General features: G+C 42.1%; 1 protein-coding gene across 5 annotated transcripts; it reads right to left on the reverse strand.

The window, feature by feature from the left end:
• Window positions 1-8,689: 8,689 nt before the first annotated feature.
• LOC133818588 (uncharacterized) lies at window positions 8,690-11,421 on the reverse strand. 5 transcript variants are annotated; one of them, XR_009885961.1, is made up of 4 exons: window positions 10,928-11,421; window positions 10,228-10,292; window positions 9,234-10,058; window positions 8,690-9,170 (listed from the first exon to the last, which is right to left on the reverse strand). XR_009885961.1 is itself a non-coding variant. In XM_062251552.1 (3 exons), the coding sequence occupies exons 1-3, from the start codon at window positions 10,931-10,933 to the stop codon at window positions 8,934-8,936; spliced, it is 309 nt and encodes a 102-aa protein (XP_062107536.1). In that variant the 5' UTR covers window positions 10,934-11,373; the 3' UTR covers window positions 8,690-8,933. The 5 variants fall into 5 exon arrangements, 1 of the variants encoding a protein (XP_062107536.1); XR_009885962.1 differs by having other exon boundaries at window positions 9,234-10,061; XR_009885960.1 differs by having other exon boundaries at window positions 9,234-10,064.
• Between the last annotated feature and the right edge of the window lie 12,881 nt (window positions 11,422-24,302).

Genomic DNA, 24,302 nt, shown 5'->3' on the forward strand with positions numbered 1-24,302 from the left:
ACTTATTCTTGATAATCAACTTGTTCAATTCTCGGTAGTCGATGCACATTCTCAAAGTCCCGTCCTTCTTCTTCACAAACAAAAATGGGGCACCCCATGGTGAGTAACTAGGCCTGATGAACCCCAAATCTAGAAGCTCCTGCAGCTGTATCTTTAATTCTTTTAGTTTCTTCGGTGCCATCCTATATGGTGCCCTCGACACTGGCTCTGTCCCTGGTGCCAACTCAATAACAAACTGAATCTCTCTACGCGGCAGCAACCCAGGAAAATCCTCAGGAAACACATCCAAGAACTCGCAAACCAATCTGGTCTCTTTCGGTCCTACTGGTGAAACTCTGGTGGTATCCACTACACTAGCCAGAAAGCCTATACAACCACCCTGTAACAAGTCTCTGGCTCTCAGCACAGATATCCTGGGTACGCGAGGTCCTTGCACCACTCCCACAAAGACAAAGGGATCCTCGCCCTCTGGCTCAAAGGTCACCATCTTCTTCCTGCAGTCAATGGTAGCTCCATATCTAACCAGCCAATCCATACCTAGAATCATATCAAAATCCTCCATACTCAACTCAATCAAGTCTATTGAAAACTCCCTACCATCAACTATCACTGGCAGTGCTCTAATCCACCTCCTAGATACTACCAGTTCTCCTGTAGGCAAAATAGTCCCAAACCTTGAAGTACTATACTCACTAGGTCTACACATTCTATCAATCACCTTATCAGATACAAATGAATGCGTAGCACCAGAATCAATCAACACAGTAAAAGGGATGCCAGCACTAGAAAGCTGACCTGTCACCACCGAGGGACTAGCCTCGGCCTCCGCCTGCGTCAGGGTGAACACTTGAGCTGGAGTCAAGCTGTCCACCTTCCCTGTCTCTCCCTTCTTCACTGTCGGGCAATCCTTCTTGAGGTGTCCCACCACCCCACACACATAGCAGGCCTTAGCCCGACACTCACCCGAATGGCATCTCTTGCACCTCGTGCACTCTGGATAAGTCCTCCATGTATCACCGCCTCCCTGGCGGCCACCCTGAGTACCCCGACCACTCCTATCAGGACCAGGAGCGATCGAAGCATCAGGAGTCTTCCTCTTCAAATCACTGGGGCTTGTGCCCCTACCAGAACCAGAATATGGAGGCACCGCCCTGCGGCCCTCCCTTCTCACAGCACTCTATCTCCATATCTTATTCTCCGCTTCCTCAGCGGTAAGAGCTTTCTCCACAGCCTGGGCATAAGTTGTTCCTCCAGGAACCGTGGTAATTCTCACATCTCGGGCTATCATAGCATTCAGCCCTCTAATAAACCTGTCTTGCCTTGCTGCTTCAGTAGGCATAAGATCTGGTGCGAACTTCGCAAGTCTATCAAACTTCAAGGCATATTCTGTAACTGTCATACTGCCCTGAACCAGCCCCACAAACTCATTTATCTTCGCTGCCCTGATGGCCACATTATAATATTTCTGACTAAACAAGTCCTTAAACCCTTCCCAAGTCAATGCGGAAACATCTCTGGTCTGCGATGCCACCTCCCACCAGATTCGGGCATCCTCCCTCAGCATATAAGTGGCACAGGCCACTCTATCATGTCCTTCCACTCTCATAAAATCAATTATGGTAGTGATCATGGTCATCCACTGCTCAGCCTTCAATGGATCTGGTCCTCCCTCAAAGATCGGGGGCTGTTGTTTCCTGAACTGCTCATACAACGGTTCCCACTAGTTCCCAACAGCAACTGGCTGCGCTACCGGTACCACTGCAGGTGGCACAATAGGGGCAACACTCCCTGATGGAGCCTGCTGCAGAATTCGAACCTGTTCATCTTGGCTCTGAAGCCGAGCTTGCATGTCTGCCATTAACTGCTGCCAGTTCTCAGGGACTGGCGGAAGAGTCTGGCCCTGGTCATCATCTCTAGCCCCAGATCTGCCGGCTAATCGCGTGGATTTTCTTGAACGCATAACTAATCAAGTCAATTTGCAATCAATGACTCAGCAATTAGGCTATGATGACAGGGTAATAATCCTTTCATGATCCGTCACTGGAACTCCAATCATTCACAAGCAATCAAAATATAGCAATTTATCCAGATATTCATTCACATGCACGACAGTGCTAATAAGCACGCCTCAATAGCATCATGCAATAGTCAAGGGCCAGGCCCTATCAGTATCTCATGCTCCCTATTCATCAAACAGATATTAACAATCATATCTCACTCAAATCATTTAAACACATAATCATATATACACAATTACCAAACCCTGAGTTGAGCTTGTCTCTCGCGGCGAATGGACATATCCAGCCAGTCTTCAGGACCCTTAAACCTAGGACGCTCTGATACCAAGTTGTAACGCCCTGGATAGCCAAGACCGTTACACTGTGTGTTTATAAAGTGCTGGACTTGCAAATCAAGTCATTTAATTAAAAACGTGCTATTGAAACTATAAAGGAACTAGGGTTAAAATGTTTCAGTCTCAAAAGTCACATTTTTCATTAAGAAACGTTATCTGTTTGCATGGGATCCCAAAAATAATAAGTTTAAAGACTATTTACAAAATTCATAAGGTTTAGATACAAAAACAAGCCATATAAGGCAAAACTGACAGTTAGGCAATCCCTGTCCTGATCCACTCCTCGACCATGGCGATCGAACAGCTGTCTATGTACATTCAACCCCGCAGCTCTCCACCTCAGGATTGGTCCAGCTTGCCTTTGCCTTTACCTGCACCATGAAGCACCCGTGAGCCAAGGCCCAGTAAGAAAATACAACAACAGAGCATAAGCAATCAATAGACAAGTCAATATCTCATATCGCATCACAAATTCTCAACCATATATTCATTTAGTATAATCAAGTACTCATCATACCAAACATGTCATCTCATATCATATATCAGTTCACAAGTGATAACTAGGGCTAGGGCCCTCAGGCTGCTCCCTCTGTTATCCCACTGACTTCGGCCTGCTTAAACCGAGCTCAGTGAATATTAAGCTGTCCTCGGCTACCAGTGGCCAAGCCGCGCCCTATGCGCAAATATTGCGCACGACACCCTTAGGCCGCTAACACATGTCCCATGGCATAATACCATCATTGACACGATATAAATATCGGGAGCACTTAGTCCCATCACAAACATATAACCGGGTGCAGTTTTCTTACCTTTCAATTCACTAGCTTTGATCCCTCGACTCCTTGAGCACGATCCCCCTTGAGCCCTGGTGCTCACCTAAACACAACCATAGGCCAAAGTCATCATCAATCCTCAAGTCCAAAACCTAGCCTCGGGGCCAATCCCGAGCCCCCGGGAAGTCCTAGTTCCACCAAACAAGGTGGTGGAATCAAACCCCAAACCCTTGTAAACAACCCAAAAATCCCCTTCAGAAGACAGGGTAGTGCTACAGCGCTCATGGGAGGGCGCTACAGCACTACAAACAGAAGCAAAATCCCCTCAGCATGCATGGCCTAGTGCTACAGCGCCCAAAGGCTAGCATTGTAGCGCTAGTCACAGACAGACAAACAACAGTTTTCCCTTCCCGCGATTTCCTCTGGCCAAACTCAACCAAAACAACTCCAAACCTTTACCAAACTCAAAAACAACCCTATGAACATACTCCACTCATCCCAAGCACCCCAAATACCTAGAACTCAAGCACATGCATCCCTAATCTCAAAATTCACCATAGCCACTTCTAGACATTGAAACTCAGCAGAAACCAGTTAAGTACCAAAGTTAGAAGCTTAGAATTTATACCTTTGGTGGAATTTCGACCTCAAGTTGCCTCTAGACCTTCTTGGCTTGCTCTTCCTCAACCCTTGGCTCCAACTTTCCTAAAATTCCCCATCAACACAGCTTAGATATCATAGCTAAGAACCAAAACCAGGACTGAAGAAACTTTAGAACCTTACCTCAAGTGTTAGGGTGTTCCTACTAAACCTCTGCCAATTCTCCAAACCTAGCCTAGGATCCTTGATGCTCAGCCTAACTCAGCTCTCCTCCCTGAGCTTTGCTCCAAAGTTTCTCAAGAAATTGATGAAGAAGACACAAACCGACCCTAGAGAAAACCAGCTCTGTTTTCTCTCTTTCCTTTTTCTTCCTTTTCCTTCTTTTCTCCCTTTCCTCAAACTTCTATATTTCTCTACAATTTCCACTAGCATAAAGCCTTAGTAACACTTAACTCCTGTAAGCCAAATGACTATTATGCCCTCCCTATTAAGTCTAAACCCTTTAATCCTCTTAGGGCATTTTAGTCATTTTACCCAATTCCCGCTAACTCCTCAAGTGTCTCTAATATTTCCCGCTTAATTCCCGATACCTAATTAATCACCAATAATATTCCTCAATGTCAAAATAGACTCCAGTATACTCACTAAATTCCCATTTATACCCCTAGGCTCAACCCGAGCCGGGTATAAATCCCCGCCTTGACTTTTTCGCTACTTTGCTCACTAGGATCATCTCGAGTCACAGATCACAGATATATCCACTTAATAATGTGGTCTCGAAAATTATCACATATATCAATACAGTTATGCCCATAATAGCCAGAATTACAGTTATGCCCTTCTAACCTAATCAGGGCCTACATGCATACTAATACACATAGTCATGCATCTCAGATATTCAAGTAGTCATATAACATGATTTGAATCATAATCATGCATCTTACTCATTAACTTCACACATAATTCCCATTATGCCCTCCAAGCACACTAATCAAGGCCCTTAAGCCTTATTAGCAAATTTGGGTTGTTACAAGTTGAGACAACAATCTCCGCGCACTAAAGAGATACGTACGATCTGACCATGAATCACACTTTACTTTAGGAGTCTCTGGACCTGGTGGAGGAGCTCCGCAAAGCTTCTTAGATTCGGGTAGTTCCTACCAGTAGAGAGTATCCAGATATTTTAACTCCAAAGTGAAGGATAGGAAGTTTTGGGTCAAAATTTTGGTGTTGTGAAGAGTGTTCTTAGCCACCCGATACCCTAATGTTGTGGTGTTGGGCCCTAACTGGGAAGGTTCGTACCAAGTCAAGAGCATTGTACATTCTGGGACTTACAAGTTTGCCCAGCTGGGTGGGGAGTTAGTACCCCACACTTGGAATGCTGAACATCTCCGCAGGTATTACCAGTAATGTGAGCATTGTATTTTTTTTATCAAATTCTCTAATCATTTTATAGCCTTTGGGAACATGTAAGGGAAACCATGTAGACAAAACATGGTAAAGAATTTAAAAGAATCTGCTTATACTTTAGTTTCCCTTTCTATTCTATTCTTACTACCCGTAGAGCGCCCGCTCGCTGGTTTGGACAAGTGAACTCAGACTAGTCTCTGATCACTTGGGGGAAATGGGGTTAGGGCAGCCTCGCAGAGTATAGTGTCTCGTGGAGGATGACCTAGGAAACTAAGCATGTCATGAAGCAGAGTCAGCCTACTATCAATACCCTGGGAATTGAAAAATCTAGGGAACTACGCAAAGTTTGGGGAAGTACATGACTTAAAGATCCTAGTAGCGCGAGAGCGAACTTGGGTCACCACCCAAGGACATTGAGCCCGAGGAGCCATGACCAAATTTTTAGATCTCAAGATACAAACGAAATCCTAAGTCATCTGTACTCGGGCCCAAAGCCTTAAGTTGCCAAAACTTGAGCATTGGAAATCAATGACCTGGGAAGCTAAGCTAGTCGACGAGTGAAGCAACCTAAGTGTCATGGGACCCCTAAGCCAAGACCTAGGGAAAATCCCAGGGTTGAAAAAATCCAAGTAACGCGAGGATAGACCTAAGGTATTCTCCCGAGGACAGTGTGCGCTCGAGGAATGAAAACCAGGTCCCAATCCTCGAGATGAATGAAATCCTGAGTCATTTGTACTCGGGCATAACCCCAAAATAATCACTCCGCCGATGAGAAATCCAAGTAACACGAGCATTGACTCGAGATGTGAATGGAAATGTAATGTCTTGAGGCCCGACCTAAGGACGTTGAACTTGGTTGCATGCTCCGGGGACTTAGAGCCCACGGATAACGAGTTCACAACTTCCACGTGGTGGAGGTCCGAGTAGCTGTACTCAGTGGGTAGGGCAGAAAGCTAAAATAACATCCTAGGGACAGTACGCCCTGGGGTACAATTATCTCAGTACATTTGACCTCTGAGGGCCTGTGTGATTGGCACTCGAGGATACCGGGTGGCATTAAAGTTACTCTCGAGGAAAACGAGCCTAGGAAGAAACACTAAATGCCCAAAGCATCAATTTTGATATAGGAAACCTAAACCCTATAGTGTAAGACCTCGTAAGGCCTGAGTTGTTGGGACTCGGAAGCGTAGGACCGTCAAGTGTTCCATTTGACAAGGCATTAAATTTAATCCCAAGGACTGTGCGCCTGGAAGACAACGCTAAACAGCCGAAGTGTCTAAACATTAGAAGTAAGATCTTCAAGCTATAAGTATAATGGATGGCCTAAACCCCGAGTTATTTGGACTTAGGGACATATGGCAGCGTTAAGTGATCCCACTTGATATCGCACTAAAAGTTAATCCCGAGGACCATGGGCCTAAGGGACAACACTAAGTGCCTAAGCCTATCCAAATACTAAGAGAAGTTGGTAAAGAATCGGGCTACTAAGATCCGAGCACAAGACCTAAGTCTAAGACTCGAGGCCCACAAAATTTAGATGGGTTGAGTTTTCAGACTCTCGTGGTGTTACGTTACTTTGAGTGGCATGAAAACCCAGCTAAACTAATGAGACCAAATTGCATGATTATTATATGTTATCATGTCAATAAAAAAGAAATAATGGTAAGAAAATTAGTGCAAACTGTAGAGGTTAAAAGGTATTTACAATTGAGCTTGGGGGCTCGAGCATTTAATTGTTTGTACCCCAATAAACAAAGGCATGTAGGCTTACTTAAACAGAGAAAGGGAAATAAAATCACTTCAGGCCCTCGCCCGGAGGAACTTCCGCCAACACTACAATGACAGGATCCACCTCGGGGGTACGACTGGTCGCCATGGCTTCCCTTTCCTGATCTGCCTTGGCCTCCTTGGCACAGAGACGCTCCTCGTGCATCATCCATCACATCGAGATCCATCTCAAACTCCTCTGCTCGGAACCCAAAGTTCTTGCCACAAGACACAATGTGCGCAACTTCTTCATTGGCATTAACATCCTACTCGTGGACTCTAGCCATCTCGACGGCACAAGCAGAGGATTCCTCGCTGCTCGGGCGAAGTTCCTCCCGAACAACTGTGAGCTCCACCGACAACTTGTCTTTGGCCTCCTCCATAGAAGAGGAAGGCTAGAGGCATCGTGGGCCGAATTAGGCTTAGGCCTGGGGCACGGGCTGGGTTTCGACTGGGTGGCTGCTGAGGCATGCGGGCCTGCCTAGTGGACTGGACCGAGATGGAGAGGCAGGCCTAGGAGGAGTTGCAGCTGGCTGGCGGGCCTAGGCAGCTTTGGGCTAGAAAATGCCACTTTTCTTGCTATTTTCTTTCAAAATTACACATTTCTCTTCTTTGCTCTTCTTTATTTTCAAGCATAACAAAAATGCAAAGTACATCCTAAAAAATAAGTAAACATTAAATTATAATAAAATATTTTCAATTATAAAATAAATCATATTAAACCTATGAAAATATTAATTAAAATTTAATTTACTTTGGCAATTAAGATCAATAAAATTACATTTTAACTTTTAATCAAAAAATACTAATTTCAAATAATTAAACTACAACATATTATAATAAAATATTTATAAAAACATATAAAATTCTAGAAAATTACAATAAGACTAATAAATACAAAATTACTTAAAAACTTAAGAAATCACTTAGAAACTCAAAGACTAAGCAACAATTAGCATAAAAAATATGGTAAAATAACTCTATTTTGTAGAGTTATCATTGTAGAAGCTCCTCGGACATCTGAAACAAGAAACTAAGTAGTTAGCGTCATAACCCAAAGAAAAATAGGCGCAAAACGAGAATCCATAAGACTACTGCTTGAGAAGATGAGAAGGAAAATTTCTAAAGGACTGGGGTGTCTTTGGCACCAAAGGATGCTTGCCGGAGAGCACCACCGGAAACTATGGACATCGCCAGAATGTGGGAATTTTCCAGATTCCGGTCGAATGTCCAAAAATGCAAATGTTGCGTACAAAGCATAGGGGACCATTTAGACCATTTTTAACATCAAAATGTGCCCTAACACTACAAGAAAATGGGGTATTTACCTACCAATTGTAAGTGTATGTAAAACTAGCCTAATGGTGGGTAATATGGTATACCTAATATGGTTTACCTACCAATATTGAATTGGTAAAGATTGGTAGGTAAAGGTTAGTGGGGAAAGAGTCTTTACCTACACTTATTAACACTAGTAGGTAAAAGAATCAGTGGACCCCACTAAGTTATAAATCAATTGATGAGTCATCAGATGACGTGTTTGATGACATGGCATCCTACATGTATGCTAACATGGTTTTTGTAGTTTTTACGTGTCTGATGATGTGGCATCATATGTGGCATCCTACGTGGTGTCATTTTATTAGCCCACATAGCATTATTTTATTGGTCTGTTACACAATTTATATTTTGTTCAAATTTAATGGTTATATGTAGGTAAAAGATAATAACAATTATTGATAAATGTTCTATATTAGAAATAAACTAGAAAAAAACCATACAATAATAAAATGTTTAATGCTAAAATTCTTTATAATGTTCAATACTAAAATAAGTCATAAAGTTATCATTTTAAGGTTACCCCTACCAAAATAAAAATAAAAACTTCATAAAGTTCATTCCTTAGTAAATTAATGTAAATAAACTAAGAATCATCTTGTGACTCCCAAACTGAAAAAGATGGCGACTCTCTTAAATTTGCAGCTGAAGATTGGTCTGTTGGAGGTGGTGGAGGCGGTGCCATCAAATTGTTATGACGAAGAATATCCACAAAGGCGGGAAGTTGTATCATTAAGTCGTTCAACTAACTCTTCATAAGTTGTTTGATTACCCACAATATTTTCACGATGTGAAGTGGAAGTTGTGACACTAGGAGACCGCCCCCACCCTCGCAAGTATACCAAATCACGTCCAAGTACACGCTCCATAATCTCTTTATCAGACAGTTCTTCTGGAGGATGTTGACCCCTTAACTCCATCATTTTATCCTAATAATATATTTAATTAATTATTAGTAAGAAATATAATAAATAAAAATTTAAATTACTTACATATAATGGCTCGAGCTCTATTCCAGTCCATCCTTTCTCAGCATCATAATGCTTTAGACGCCATGTCTCAATTTGATACAATAATTACAAGAGTCACCATCAATTTAATGTACAATTGCCAACTGATTTTTTTTATATATGAAACAACAAGACATAGAAATTATCATCATTTTATTTAATATGTTGTATTAGTATATTATAGGGTTTAGTATATAATCAATTACTTAACAGTGACTCACAAAAGTTAACCAATTATTAAATCTAATATTTGATTATCGTTGTTCTAATTCTATAGCAAGGGATCCTTTAATTGTCTGAAACAACTAATTTATTTTATTGTATAAAATAGTCATAAAAATGCAATAACCAAATTATTTCATATTGTCTCAAACTAAGTCTAAGAATGCATAACTTGGCATAATATCACAAAAATCTCAAAAGTCATGAAAATCAAATTAAGAGCAAAAGCAAATATCATGGATAGAAATATAAGAAGCAAAATATCAACGATATATAATACAATTAGAAGATTTAACAATAAAAAAATAAATATAAAAAGAAGAACACTTGAAAATGAAATGAGAAAGAAAAAATGAAAGTATTTTGACCAAAGAAAAGCAAAATAATATATATATATATATATACACACACACAATACATAAAACCAACACATAAGTTTGCAAATCAAGCATTCAAACGGAGCAAAATTCTCAAAGCACAAGTCTACAATATCAATCATTCAATCCAAAGAGTTTCATTGATGTAAAAGAGAGCTCACCTCAGATGATGCACATTGGAACTGTCATGGTGTAGTGGTGGGGTCAGCTGCTACTTCAAAGATGAGATAAGAAAGTGGACAGAGGTTTTAGATAAGTCTTCATCAAGCATTTAAATCCAAATCAAGAGAAAAAAGATTCAAAGTTGAGTCTTCAATATCAATCATTCAAAAAAAAATCAAAGATGTAAAAAAAAAGGAGAGAGAGAAGGAGCCCACCTCAGATGATGAAGATTGAGAGAAGATGGACTGCAATGGCATGGTGTGGTCCCTAATGTGATCGGCTGCTAATTGAAAGAGGAGATGTTACGGTGGACAGAATTTTTAGGGGTTTTGAAAGAAAAAAAAAATCAGAGGCTTTCAGTTGACAAAATTAAAACCACCCAAAAATAATAGCTAGAACCGTGTGATCAATCTTTAAAAATATTAAACGAGACAACAAAGATTCATCCAAAAAAAAAAGATAGAGATAGAGTCATCAAGTCAAAATTATAAAACCAAACTCTGTTACTTTCTACCTTGCCTCTAAATGTTTTATAGCAAAATTCATTGAAGATTTTTATCAAACATATGGCAGCCACTCAGTTTTTTCTTTATATGTATAAATATACACAAGTATGAGAAAGAGTGTATGATATACACAAAGATAGTATGACAGAGAGAGCGATAATAAGTGTGAGAGAGATGGTGATAGAGGCAAGAGCTAAAGAGTTCACAAATACAAATTACTCGTAAACAAAAAAGTCAAAATCCCATACACACCAAACACGACAAACGCTATAAAAAATCAAACAAAAAAACAAGTATAAACAATTTTGAAATCAAAATAGATCCGTTCATACCCAATGACCTAAAAATCAACTTAAAACACTAAATTATAAACTCAGATTTCAGAAAGGAAAAAAAGAGAAAAAAATACCTCCATCCCAGACGCACCCACGGCACCGTCGAAGTCACTCCTCTGCTAAGCACCCAGATTGGTGCATCCACTCCTTCGCACCTGAGAGAGGAAGAACGAATGAGAGAATGAGAAAGAGAGGGAGTGCGAGTGCGAGTGATGTGAGAGAGAAGAGTATGCAATACATAAATTTCAACGTGTTATTGTGAGTGGAAAGGAAAAAAAATAGAAAAATAAAACTAAACCTAGAGTGTTGATTATTCGGTCGAGCCCCGTCCCCGTTGCCGTCGCTATCTCCGTCAAGACTCCTACGCCAGCCACCTGCAAGAGAATACTTGGAGAGAGATCTGAGAGGTTAGATATGAGGGAGATAAAAAGACGAGAAGAGAGAGGGTGAGGCTAAGAGAAGAGAGTTGAGGGAATGAGATAGGTTACTTTAGAGAGAATAAAAAAAGGAAATCTGTATTTCAATTGCCTCCTATTATTTCAATTGCCGCCAGTTATTTCATTTGGCTCCAAAATTTTGCCACCTATATATATTCATATAATTTAGACTATTCAAGAATAATATAGTTAATAATATAATTAATTTTATAAATAGGTTAAAGAATAATAATAAATCTAGTTTTATTATTAAATAGAAAAATAAAACTAAACCTTAAATGATGAAGCCAAACAGGATATTGATCTTAAGTTTCAGAACCCGGCTGAGATTAACATGCTGATGAAGATGAGGAAAGTATTGATGCAGAGAAGGTGAGAGTGGAGGCGAATAATGGTGTGAATAAAATATTACGTTAATTGTTAGGGTAGAAATTGTCTTTAATTTTAACTTTTAAGTAATAGATTTAGGTTTTCAGTATTAAGTTTTTGTTTTAAAAAAATTAATTTTTGTTTGATATGATAATAACACATCATCATATAAATTGTAAAAATGTCAATAGAAAATTATAATAATATTGCCATGTCAGACAATGACATGACATATATAGTCCACATATGATATATTTTGATCATGTAGACAAACATATCACTATTATTTAATTGAAAAAATTAAAAAATTAATGTAAAGAATATACAATTGCGTGGGATAATTTGGCTCCAAATTTTAATTGTATTCCCTCCAATTTTTTTTGTAGACAAAACTATTTACCTACAAATTTATTGGTAGCTAGCATAAATAATTCAATAATAATTGTCAACACCATCACCTATAAATATTACTAATCCCAAAATATTGGTAGGTAAAGCATTCATTTACCTACCAATAAATATTGGTAGGTACAAAATATGTAGGAAAAATTAAATTATTTACTCCACATAAGCTTCCAAATAAGCATTTATAATAATAAAATAATATAATGAAAATAAAAAACGGGTGGAAAATTGAGCGGGAATGGTTAAAAAATTTCCCTCCATAATATACGTAGGTAAAGATCATTACCTACTGATATTATTGGTAGTTAAAGCTATGTTCCGAAATATAATATAATGGACTAGCATTTACCTATTAATATTATCTACCAATAAATATTGGTAGGCAAAACATTACTTTCCCTACCAATATATATTGGTAGGTAAAGATCAGATTTCTTGTAGTGTAAAAGATCTAAAAGATGTCAAAATGACCTCTAGAGTTCTAGTAATTCAAAAACCTAAGCATACAACTAAAGCCCTCAATAGAATTCAAAAGTAAACAAAAAACCAAACAGGAGGCAGAAGTAAAACTTACTCAAGATGAAGTGCTTGTACGTGCTAAAGCAAGTCCTGAATCTGAAAAACTGTTTGTCACTTGACCAGAAATACAATGATTCTCGCCAACCATCCAGAGTGTTGAGAACTTAGAAAATGGGGGAAATTCGAGAATCAAGAAGGTGAAGAAGAAGAGAGGGTTTGAGAGTTCTGGGGTTTTTAATTTTGAATGCTAAAAATGATTTCTAAGAGGCGGTTGTCGAGGTTTTATACTCAAACAGCTTGGGGTGGAAGCAGCTCCACCCCGACCGTTGATTACCTACGACATAGGCACTCGAGAGTGATCCAATAGTAACAATCCAAGAGGTGTGGATCGCGATCATTAGCATGGGAAAAGGACGCCTTGGATATGGAGCAAAAGGACACCTAGGCTACGAATTAGACGTTTTGGGTAGTGGAGTGGACTCCTCATTAATGGCACAGATTGATGGGTCCAGCAATAGGGAGTCAACACGTGTCACTGCCTTTTTCAGGAGTGACGCCATGAAGAGCCCCCAAGTGTCTCCTCCCAAAGACCTTTCGAAATTGCTCCTCTTAGTCTAAGTCTCCACTGTCCGAAGACAAGTGAAGACTAGGGGGCAAATGTTGTCTGTGTTTTCACCAGAGGACATGTGGCATTCATTAGAGGAGTAATTAAGCTCCTCGAGCGCTAATGAGGTTTCGTACTTTGACTTTACCGGGCGCGGATGTTTCAAAGTGAGGTCACGCCCAATGTCTGTCCTCAAAGTGTGGATGTCTAAAGGCGAGGCCACGTCCGGTGACCCATCCCCAAGGAATGGTGTTGACGATGAGAACTCGTCAACTAAGTTAAGTCAGAAAAAATTACGGAGTTACGATTATGGAAAGAAAAGCTCTAGGAATCTAAGTATCAACTCTAAGAACAATTACAACAGAACAATGGTGAAATCAATTTTCATTCACTAGGACCTTGCTACAGTAAATTTTCCAACCCCTTGCCATGTGGGAGTGGGGTTCTTTTTATAGTAGGCTCTAATGGCCTTGGATACATGGTGGTCCAGGAGACCAAGTGGTACACAAGTACTCTGTCAGGAGAGTGGTTTCAGTGGTCGTGGTCTTGCATCCAGTACAGGGGCAGGCACCAGGAGGATGTCTCCACTACCTGTTCGTACCCATGTCAGAGGAGTGGTGCAGGTGGTAGTGGTGTCGACTCTGACATCTGATTGGGAGTATGCAGGCTATGTCCTTTCTCCTAGTTCTCCCACCACCTGACTAGCATGAGTGCCACGGTCAGACGTACGGGGCCTTACAAGCTGTACCCCGTATGAGATTGTACCATCATGACCATTCGGGATCATACTTGGGCTTTCACTTCTAGATGGTGGGGTTTCCTTAGGCCCTTGGCATAAGACACCCGAAGTTCATCAAGGCTACCCACGAGGCGCGAATGATGGGTGCTTGTGACGCCACTCTTGACGAGATGCCTGCTTGTGTGCGAGACGGTCGTGGATTTCCGTGGCAAAGTGGCCTCGTAAAACACCTGGGCATGCGAAGCGAGGTCCTTGGTGGCGCGGCATGGCTGGCGCGAGGCACTCCCTCGCGAGGCCCTGGTGGTGGGGCATGGCTAGTGTGAGGCGCCCCCTCGCGAGGCTCTAGTGATGCGGCACGGCTGGTGCGAGGCGCCGAAGGTGGAGACGAGGCCTCGCACGCGCAGCCTGGTGCACGTGTACGAAGCGAGGCAGGGGGCCTCGCGGGTGCGGCTCAGGCGCACCGAAGGTGGAGACGAGGCCTTGCGTGCACAGCCTGGTGCACGTGTACGAAGCGAGGCAGGGGCCTCGCGGGTGCAGCTCGGGCGCGCTGAAGGTGGAGACGAGGCCTCACGCGCGCAGCCTGGTGCACGTGGACGAAGCGAGGCAGGGGCCTCGCGGGTGCGCCGAAGGGACGAGGTTGAGGCTTCGCGTGGGGCATGCTGAGGAGCCTCGCGTGACTCCTCGGATCTCCTAATGCATTCTTATTAAGGCCTCCTATGGGATATGGGTTGAGGGGAAAATATCAGGTTGCTTAAACTGTATGAGGCTAATGAGGGTCGACCTCCTTATTTTCCCTTGGTGGAATTTGAGCATCCACAAATGGGTACTTCAAAGTGAGGCCACGCCCCGAGGTTTGTTCTTGAGGTGCAAATGTCTCAAAGCAAGGCCTCGTCCGGTGACCCATATCCACAGTATGATTGTCTCCAAGTAGGGCCATGCCTCGATGACCATTCAAATGGTCATCACTATCTTCATTTGCCAATCTCTCAAGGCTAGGATTATTGTCATCGGACCTAGAGGTGTTGCCAGGTGTCAGTCGCCGCAGCTATGGCTCACCAGATCATTTGACAACTTTTGGCAAGCCTCGATTAGTGGTGCCGAGTTCGTACCTCGACAATCGGCATTTCCCACAACGTCGTCTAACATGGGCGAACATACACCATATCCTGACATGGTCAGATACATGTTCCCCATGAAGATGGTGGCCAGCTTTCTGCAAATGGGTCTCGTGCAATCCTCCTGGGCCCATGGTCTTTGTTAATGCATCCATATGTAATTAATTAGCAGTTTACTCTCCAAATAATGGGGGAATGTGTATTAAATGTTCATTAAGGGCATTAATGTCCCATGCCCATATAAATAGGGCAGGGGTATCTCTTGTAAAAGGTTCAAAGTTTTGGCTAGTTAAGTAATTTAAACTCAAAGCAACATACGCTACCTGAGACTCCATTGAAGCTTGCTCAAACAAGCTTCGAACTCACTAATACCAAAGACTCGTGGACTAGGGCTCTTTTATAGCCTGAACCACGTAAAATATTTGTGTTATTTTCTTTTAATTTCTGTCAAGCTCTTAGATTAGGTTGATAGCAAAAAAAGCAGTCAACAAATATAATTACTAAATATTAAATCTACCAAAATTTTATAAAAGTTAAGATTATATTTTATATATTATTATTATAATAATATTTTATAGCATTTGAAATATTAATATAATTATTAAATATCTAATCTTGTATTATATATTATTATAATAATGATATTTTATAATATTTGAATATATAATTATTAAATATTTATTCTACCATATATTTTTTAATGAATAGATAACATTGTTGCCCCCTGAATTATGATAACTATATGATTGTGCCTCCTGAATGATACGTGGTGTAAAAATTCTCCCTGAACTATGCATGTTACTAAAATATGAGACTTATGTTAGATTTCGTCCTAGTGGCTAACAGATTGATGATGTGACATTTTGTCTGTTGATGTGACACTGCCATGTGTAGAATAATTAACAATTTTGCTCATTAAACTTTGACCACTACCAAATTGTGCCCTTTTTATTAAAACTAATTTAATCTTATTTTAAAAAAACATAATTTTTTTTCTTAAAAATAATAATTATATCCTTAAAAAAATTTAAAAGATTAAGGAAATAAACAATATTAAAAGTTTCAAATTAATTAAATAAATTTTCAAATACTCAAATATTAAAAATCTAATTATTAACAAATAACTTTTTTTTACTTTTCAATATAAAATAAATATATCTTAAAATAAAAATTAAAAATAAATCATAAAACAAAGTTTGTTCCCCTTCATCCTCCTCCTCTTAAATTTTATTTTATTTAAGCCCTTCGTCCTTCGTCATCTTCCTTAATTAAAGATTTTTTGTTTGTTTTAGTATTTATTTTAAATTTTCATTCTAAAATAAATTTATTTATATTGTAAAAGAAAATAAAAAGTAAAAGTAAAAAAGAGTTATTTGTTATTAATTAAAATTTGAATTTCTTAAGGATTTAATTATAATTTTTAGAATTTCTTTTATTTTTCTAATGAAAGGGGTATTATTTTGTAGCAGTCAAAGTTCGAGGGGCAAAATTCCTAATTATTCACTATCACATCAACATATAAAGTGCCACATCATCAATCTGTTAGCCACCTAGGACGAAATCTAACAGAAGTCTCATATTTCAGTAACGTGCATAGTTCGGGGGGAATTTTTAACATTGTGAATCATTTGGGGGGCACGATCATATAGTGATCATAGTTTGGGTGGGCGAAAATGTTATTTATTTATTTTTAATTGGTTTTAAAGTTATATTTCGTTAAGTATTTTTAATATTTTGTTAAAATATTAACAAAAAAATTGTTAAAACCAAGAAAACGATTATATATACACTTTTTTTTATATATATATAGAATAGATATAACAATTTAAAAAATATATATATATTTATACCTATTTTAACATTGATTAAAAAATAATATTATCTACTTTGATTTTTTTATTTTAAATATTAAATTAAATTAACCGTTTATTGTGGGAGTTTATATTTTAAGTTTTTTTTATCTCAAATTTCAAATTCTTAGAGCCTATTTGGCATTGTTTTTTGTTTTTTATTTTCTGTTATCCCAAAAATCAAAAGTGAATGACATGGGAGGAATTAATTGCACGTGGCTGACACCTGGCAAAATCTGTGTTCGACTATCGACCAGGAAGATGTTCGGTGTTATGCGATCGGTCTCTTCATATGACCAGTCTGGTCGTAGACACGTAACACGCGGAGGAAATCTTAAGCAGTTATGATGGAATCCGAAATTCTCTCCCATGATTTCTTGAGTATCCGATTATTTGAGAAATAATATCTGTAACAAATCAATGTAAATCTTCCCTGAGCTTATAAATAGAAGAAGAGGGCTCAGGGAAGGGGATCCTTCTTTTTCTTTTCTGACTTCTAGATCTCTTGAGATTAGAGTTATCATATCAATCATATTGTATTGTTCTTCAGAGGTTAGTGAAACTCATTGAACCCTAGTTCTTTGATCACTCCTTTGAATCCCACATCAATAGTAATCTAAGTGGACGTAGGTTATTACCAGATCCTGGGGCCGAACCGTGTCAGTTGCCCAAAATCAGGGTCAACATTCTGGTGCTTTCATTGAGAGCTTGATATAGCACCGTTGAGAAAACCAATGGCGAAAACTACAAGGAAAACTGGACAGGTGGCCGCCGATGCACCATCAAACCTGCCTCCTCCTCCTCCTCCTGCAAGCGTGGCTGAGGATGAGCCACATCTGGACTTTGAGGAGGAAGAAATGGATGACGCGATGCTGAAGAGTACCCTGGGGGCGTTGCATGAAGAGCTGGCCAATCTGAGGGCCGGCCAAGAAAGTGCTGCCGAAATCATGGCGCGGCAGCAGCAAGAGATTGAACGGCAGTGCGCGGAGTTAAGCGAAAGGCAGGCGAAGATGGACCGTCGCCAGAGCGAAGCCATGGCAGCCCTAGAGGTAGCCTTGCAATTGGCAAGGAATCAGGAGACACCTACTACGCATCCTGATCAACCCACAAATGGGCCACCCCACAGGGGTCCCAATCCTAGCCTGCCTCTCCAACCCTCGAGCCCACAAAGACCCAAGCAGCCTCAGGTGCCTCATGACGATGTCCCACAAGACCCTGAGGCACAGCCTCCATCCCAAGCTGGTCGCGGCAATCCCCCGCATCAGAGGCAGAATAGGACTGAGCATCAGCCTCGCAGTCCTAGACGCCACAGGGGCGACGAGCCGAATCTTCCGAACAGAGGTCAGAATCCTCCTGGTAATAGGAGGAACTCAGAGTTAGGCTCTGCGGTCCGGGGTCCCCCACGGCATAATACTGCACGGGGACACAACGACCAGCGTAGGCCACCCTCTAACGCTCAGAACGCTTCAGCCCGGGATGGAAATCGAGGGAACAGTCGATCCCACCATAGCCAATCAAGATTCAGAGATGGCCATGGGTATAATGAAGCCGACTCAGGCAAAGGAAATGCCGGTCGGAGGAATGAAGAAAGAGGTGGAGGCAGGAGTCAGATACCTCAAGATGACCAACCCAATAGACGGGACGTTGGGGGGCAACCCAGGCAAAATAATGTCTTCAACCGGCTCAGAACTAGCGAGCAGCGGAGAAGAGATGAGGACTTAAGAGATGTGCTCAACGATCGCCGCGAGCGGCATGGCGAGAACATCCCCCCAGCGACATAGGCCACGGCGATTCCTGTCGCTGTGTAGCCAATCAAGATTCAGAGATGGCCATGGGTATAATGAAGCCGACTCAGGCAAAGGAAATGCCGGTCGGAGGAATGAAGAAAGAGGTGGAGGCAGGAGTCAGATACCTCAAGATGACCAACCCAATAGACGGGACGTTGGGGGGCAACCCAGGCAAAATAATGTCTTCAACCGGCTCAGAACTAGCGAGCAGCGGAGAAGAGATGAGGACTTAAGAGATGTGCTCAACGATCGCCGCGAGCGGCATGGCGAGAACATCCCCCCAGCGACATAGGCCACGGCGATTCCTGTCGCTGTGCAGGCCCAGATAGATGCCCTCAACCAGGCAATACAACAACTGGTCGGGGGAAGAATGTCTCATATCGACCACGACAGGAGGAAAGGCACTCCTTTTGTCTAGAGTATAGCTATGGCAGAGACTCCTAGCAAGTTTAAAATGCCTATGCTTCCAAACTTTGATGGGTACGGTGACCCGGTATCTCACGTTAATAAGTTTAAGATACAAATGGGCATTCAGAAAGTGTCTGAAGATGCTCGGTGCAGGATCTTCCCTGCAACACTTTCTGATGCCGCACAGGAGTGGTTTTTTAAGTTCCCTCATGCAAGCATAGTTTCCTGGGAGATGTTCGTAAGGAAGTTTTACGGACAATTCTACGCAGGTCGTGTGCATCTGACCGAGGCAAACCAGCTGGTTGAAATTCGCCAGCAGGATGGAGAATCACTGAAGGACTACATACAGGACTTTATGTGAGCAGCAGCTGGAGCAAAAACAGTGGGGGACGAAGGCAAAATGATGGCCATAACCGCAGGGGTTAAGCATCGCTCCCCCCTCTGGAAGAGCCTCCGCAAAGATGGAGTTAGAATTACCCAGGAATTCTTGGATCGGGCTAATCGTTACATCAAGCTCGAAGATGCCATAGCCAACGATGGAAAGCCTCCAGGCAAGGATAAGAAGGCTGCCGAGCCCACCAAAGCCGCCAATGGGTCTAAGCCTAACGGCAACGGCAAAGGCAACGGGAACGGTAACGGCAATGGCAAGAATGGTGGAAAACGGCCGCACAATGAGCCTTCCACCTCCGACAATAAACGAGCCAAGGGTAACCGTTATGAACCTCGGTTCACTAACTACACTGCCCTTGTCGAGTCTCGGGGAGAGGTTTATCAGGCCACGAGTTCCAGTGTGCCTTAGAAGAAGCCTGCCCCCATTCGAAAGGATATTTCGAAAAGAGACACTACCAAGTTCTGTCGTTATCATAACGACTACGAACATGACACCAACGAATGCAACCAGTTGAAAGACGAAATCGAGTTCCTTATCAGACAAGGTCTCTAATCCAGTGCTGGTTCCTAAGCTTAACGACAAATGGCGAACTTGCGTGGATTTTACAGACCTCAATAAAGCCTGCCCAAAGGATTGCTTCCCACTCCCAAGAATTGACCAGCTGGTCGATGCTACCGTAGGACACGAGATCCTCTCGTTCATGGATGCATATTCGGGCTACAATCAGATTAGCATGCATCCCCCTGACGAGGATCACACCAGCTTTCGGACCGATATGGGCTTATACTGTTATAAAGTAATGCCCTTCGGACTGAAAAACGCAGGTGCAACTTACCAGCAGCTAGTCAATCACATGTTTAAAGAGCTAATCGGAGTAAACATGGAGGTATACGTGGACGACATGCTGGTAAATTCTAAAAAGGCAGAAGGACATGTGAAGGATTTATAAGAATGTTTCGATGTATTGAACAAATACCAGATGAAGTTAAATCCCCTCAAATGTTCCTTCGGAGTTGGATCAGGGAAGTTTTTGGGGTTCATTGTAAACTCAAGAGGAATCAAGGCTAACCCCAACAAGATAAAAGCCCTGATCGACATGAAATCGCCAGAGAAGATCAAAGATGTACAAAGTTTAACCGGGAGAATCGCAGCCCTAAGTAGATTTATTTCGAAGTCAACGGACAAATGCGTCCCCTTTTTCAATCTACTTAGGGGCAATAAGAAGTTTGAATGGACAGGAGACTGCGAGCAAGCTTTTTAGGCCTTGAAGGCGCATATGGCACAGCCTCCCATTTTATCAAAGCCAATCGAAGGAGAAACTTTGTTCATTTACCTGGCGATCACTGAAGTTGCTGCTAGTGCGGTACTAGTACGAGAGGAAGAAGGCGTACAAAAAGCGGTCTACTGTGTTAGCAAGAGGCTGATCGGGGCAGAACTGAGATATCCACCCATCGAAAGGTTAGCATATTGCTTAATCCTGGCCTCAAGTAAACTACGCCCTTACTTCCAAGCCCATCCCATCACAGTTTTAACCGACCAGCCCCTTCGGCAAGTCCTCCAAAAACCAGAGGCGGCTGGGCGCTTATTAAAATGGGCAGTCGAACTAGGGCAGTTCGATATCACATATTCACCGCGAGTAGCAGTAAAAGGACAAGTCTTGGCTAATCTTATTGCAGAGTTCACCGAACTCCCATACAGCGAACAGTGCGAACAGCCTAGTGTGCCTGAGCCTCAAGAGAAAGCTCCATTGTGGAAGCTATTAACGGATGGGTCGTCCAATGAATCCCACGCAAGAGCGGGAGTGATATTGATAACACCGGAAGGGCATCGATTTCACTGCGCCATTAGGTTCGACTTCACCGCATCAAATAATGAAGCCGAATACGAAGCATTCCTCGCTGGGTTGAGAATGGCCAAAGACATGGGCATAAAGACGCTTGATATTTACAGCGATTCACAGCTGGTAGTGAACCAAGTTCTAGGGGAATATCAAGCGCGAGGCCTAAAAATGGTAGCCTACTTGAATAAAACAAAAGACCTGCTAGCCCAGTTCATGAAGTATACCCTCCAGCAAATACCGCGGGATCAGAATTCGAATGCAGATGCTTTAGCTAAACTCGCGAGCACAAAAGATGCTGACACTTTGAACATTGTGCCAATAGAAAAATTGAGTGAGCCAAGCATACGAGCAATAGAAGCCAATATGGAAATCCGAATGGAAGATACATGGATGGCACCTTACTTGGAGTATCTGACAAAAGGTGTACTACCAACAGATAGGAACAAGGCCAGAACTCTGCAAAGGCAGGCCGCTAGGTACATACTGGTCGATGGTGTTATGTACCGAAGAGGATATTCCATGCCACTACTCAAGTGCGTTACACCAGAAAAAGCTAAGGAACTAATGAAAGAGGTGCACGAAGGCTTCTGCGGGGATCACGCTGGGGGGCAGAGTTTGGCAAAAAAGATTCTAAGGAAAGGTTACTTCTGGCCAACTATGAACGAGGATTCGATGGAATTTGTACGAAGATGTGATAAATGTCAAAGGTTCTCCAAAATTCCACGAGCAGCTCCAAACGAGTTGAAACAGATGCAGAGTCCGTGGCCTTTTGCGGTATGGGGGATAGATTTGATTGGATCCCTGCCAACGGGAAAAGGCAAAGTAAAGTACGCAGTCGTGGCAGTCGACTACTTCACCAAATGGGCCGAAGTTGAACCACTCGCTACCATAACGACCAAGAAATTTCTTGACTTTGTCATCAAGAACATTGTTTGCCGGTATGGTTTGCCCTGAAAGATAGTTTCAGACAACGGAACCCAATTTGACAGCGACTTATTCACCGAATTCTGCGAAAGGCACGGAGTTGTTAAAAGCTTTTCTTCAGTTGCGCATCCCCAAGCAAACGGGCAGGTCGAGGCCGTGAATAAAACTCTCAAGGACACCCTGAAAAAGAGGCTTGAAGACGCTAAAGGAGCATGGCCAGAACAGCTGCCTGAAGTCCTCTGGTCGTATAGAACGTCTCACCGAACAGCGACAGGTCATACCCCGTTTTCCTTAGCCTATGGATATGAGGCTATGTTACCTGTCGAGTTAGATCCCCCCTCACATCGACGCTTAACATACGACCAGGACCAGAACAGCCAACTGATGATGGAGTCCCTAGACTCAATTGACGAGATACGGGAAAAAGCCCAACTCCGAGTTGCTGCGTACCAGCAAAAGGTCGCCTGGTACTTTAACTCAAAAGTAAAAGAAAGAAAATTCAACATCGGTGACTTGGTGCTACGACGAGTTTTCTTGAATACCTGCGACCCCACTGCTGGAGTACTCGGACCTAATTGGGAAGGACCTTACCAAATTGAAGAAGTCCTTCACCCGAGCACCTACAAACTTGAACGCCTAAACGGAGATCTCGTTCCACGTTATTGGAATGGAGAACACCTGCGCAAGTATTATCAGTGAACAGTCCTTTTTAAAGGGCTGGCTTGTATTAAATTCTACTTTTTACAAGTTTTGAAAAAATGGTTAGCCACGTTGTATGGCTAATCGCTTATAAATGTAAGATATTTTTTAAGATCACTCGTAAAGACATGTTTAGTCCATTTTTAATACGAGATTATAAGGGACTGTGCGCAGCCAGTCATTCTTGCCAACTTTTGTAAATTAATTTTTACAAGTATTTGTTCATTACGTGTGTTGTTTTGTTGTATTACAAGTGTTAAATTTTGCAACGAGCAGTAATGTTCGTACAGGTCGTGGTCAAGGCAAGTGACCAAGGACCTAAAGCTCCTCGATCACTTGGGGGGCATATAAGGTACATCGATAGCAAAGCATACCACAAGGTATGTAAACACATGAACAAAATAAGTGAAAGCATGCTATGGTACTTAGCGTATTTTTCAAAATTTATGATTTTGTTAAATCAAACCAAAGTACTATGCTAAGTTCGGTCATGCGAACAGGTATTATAATAAAAGATTATAATATCAGAGGCAAACGTTTACACCGCGAGCATTAGTGCTCGGATGTAAGTATGAAATTAAAAGGAATAAAAAACCTTTACACCTCGAGCAGTACTGCTCAGATGTAATTGTTCAAGCATAAGCAAAAGAGTTGCCCTCACAGCAATAAAATAAAAAAGATTGTCTTTACAAAAAGACCCGTGGGCCATAAAGCGAAAAAAAAAATATATTAATTTTGCTGGGGGGCAGGAGGGTCTTCTGGATTAGGAGCGTTTTGATCAGCCGGAGGTTTAGCCACAACAGCAGCAGCAGGAGTTTGGGCCTTGGCTTTCTCTTCTGCCTCCAGCCGAGCAACACACTGCGTCATCAGCGTCTTTTGCAACTGCTCGGAGAGATAGCTAATGTCTGCCTCCCGATTGTGCTTCCAGAAGTCATAGAAGCAAAGGAAGGTGGCTTCCTTATACTTCTTCAGAGTTTTAATTCTGTCCTCCTCGAGCTCGCGCACCCGTTCCTCAAGCTTCTTTACCTCATCCCTGATGGCGGTCAGGTCGAGTGTGAGCTGTTTGCACTCTTGGGAGTTGAGTTTGCAGTTCTCCTTCAATTTGTGCCACTCGTCGATGGCTTTGTTCCGGGCCACTTCACTCTCCTGAAGCTCTCAGGTAAGAGTGGATTGGTCCTCGCATAGCTGCTCGTTCAACTTAGCCAGCTCCTTGTTCTCCTCGAGCAGCTTAGCCTTCTCATCCTCAAGCGCTTGCGTGGCCTGGGCAAGCCTGGAGTCAAAGTTCCTCTCGAGAGAGACCATTGCCCCAGATCGACGCCAGCTGGCAGTCAAGGACAAAAACCCCTGAAGAAAAAATGAGTT

The sequence above is a fragment of the Humulus lupulus genome, chromosome 2, assembly GCF_963169125.1.
Source record: "Humulus lupulus chromosome 2, drHumLupu1.1, whole genome shotgun sequence".
Classification (NCBI taxonomy): Eukaryota; Viridiplantae; Streptophyta; class Magnoliopsida; order Rosales; family Cannabaceae; genus Humulus; species Humulus lupulus.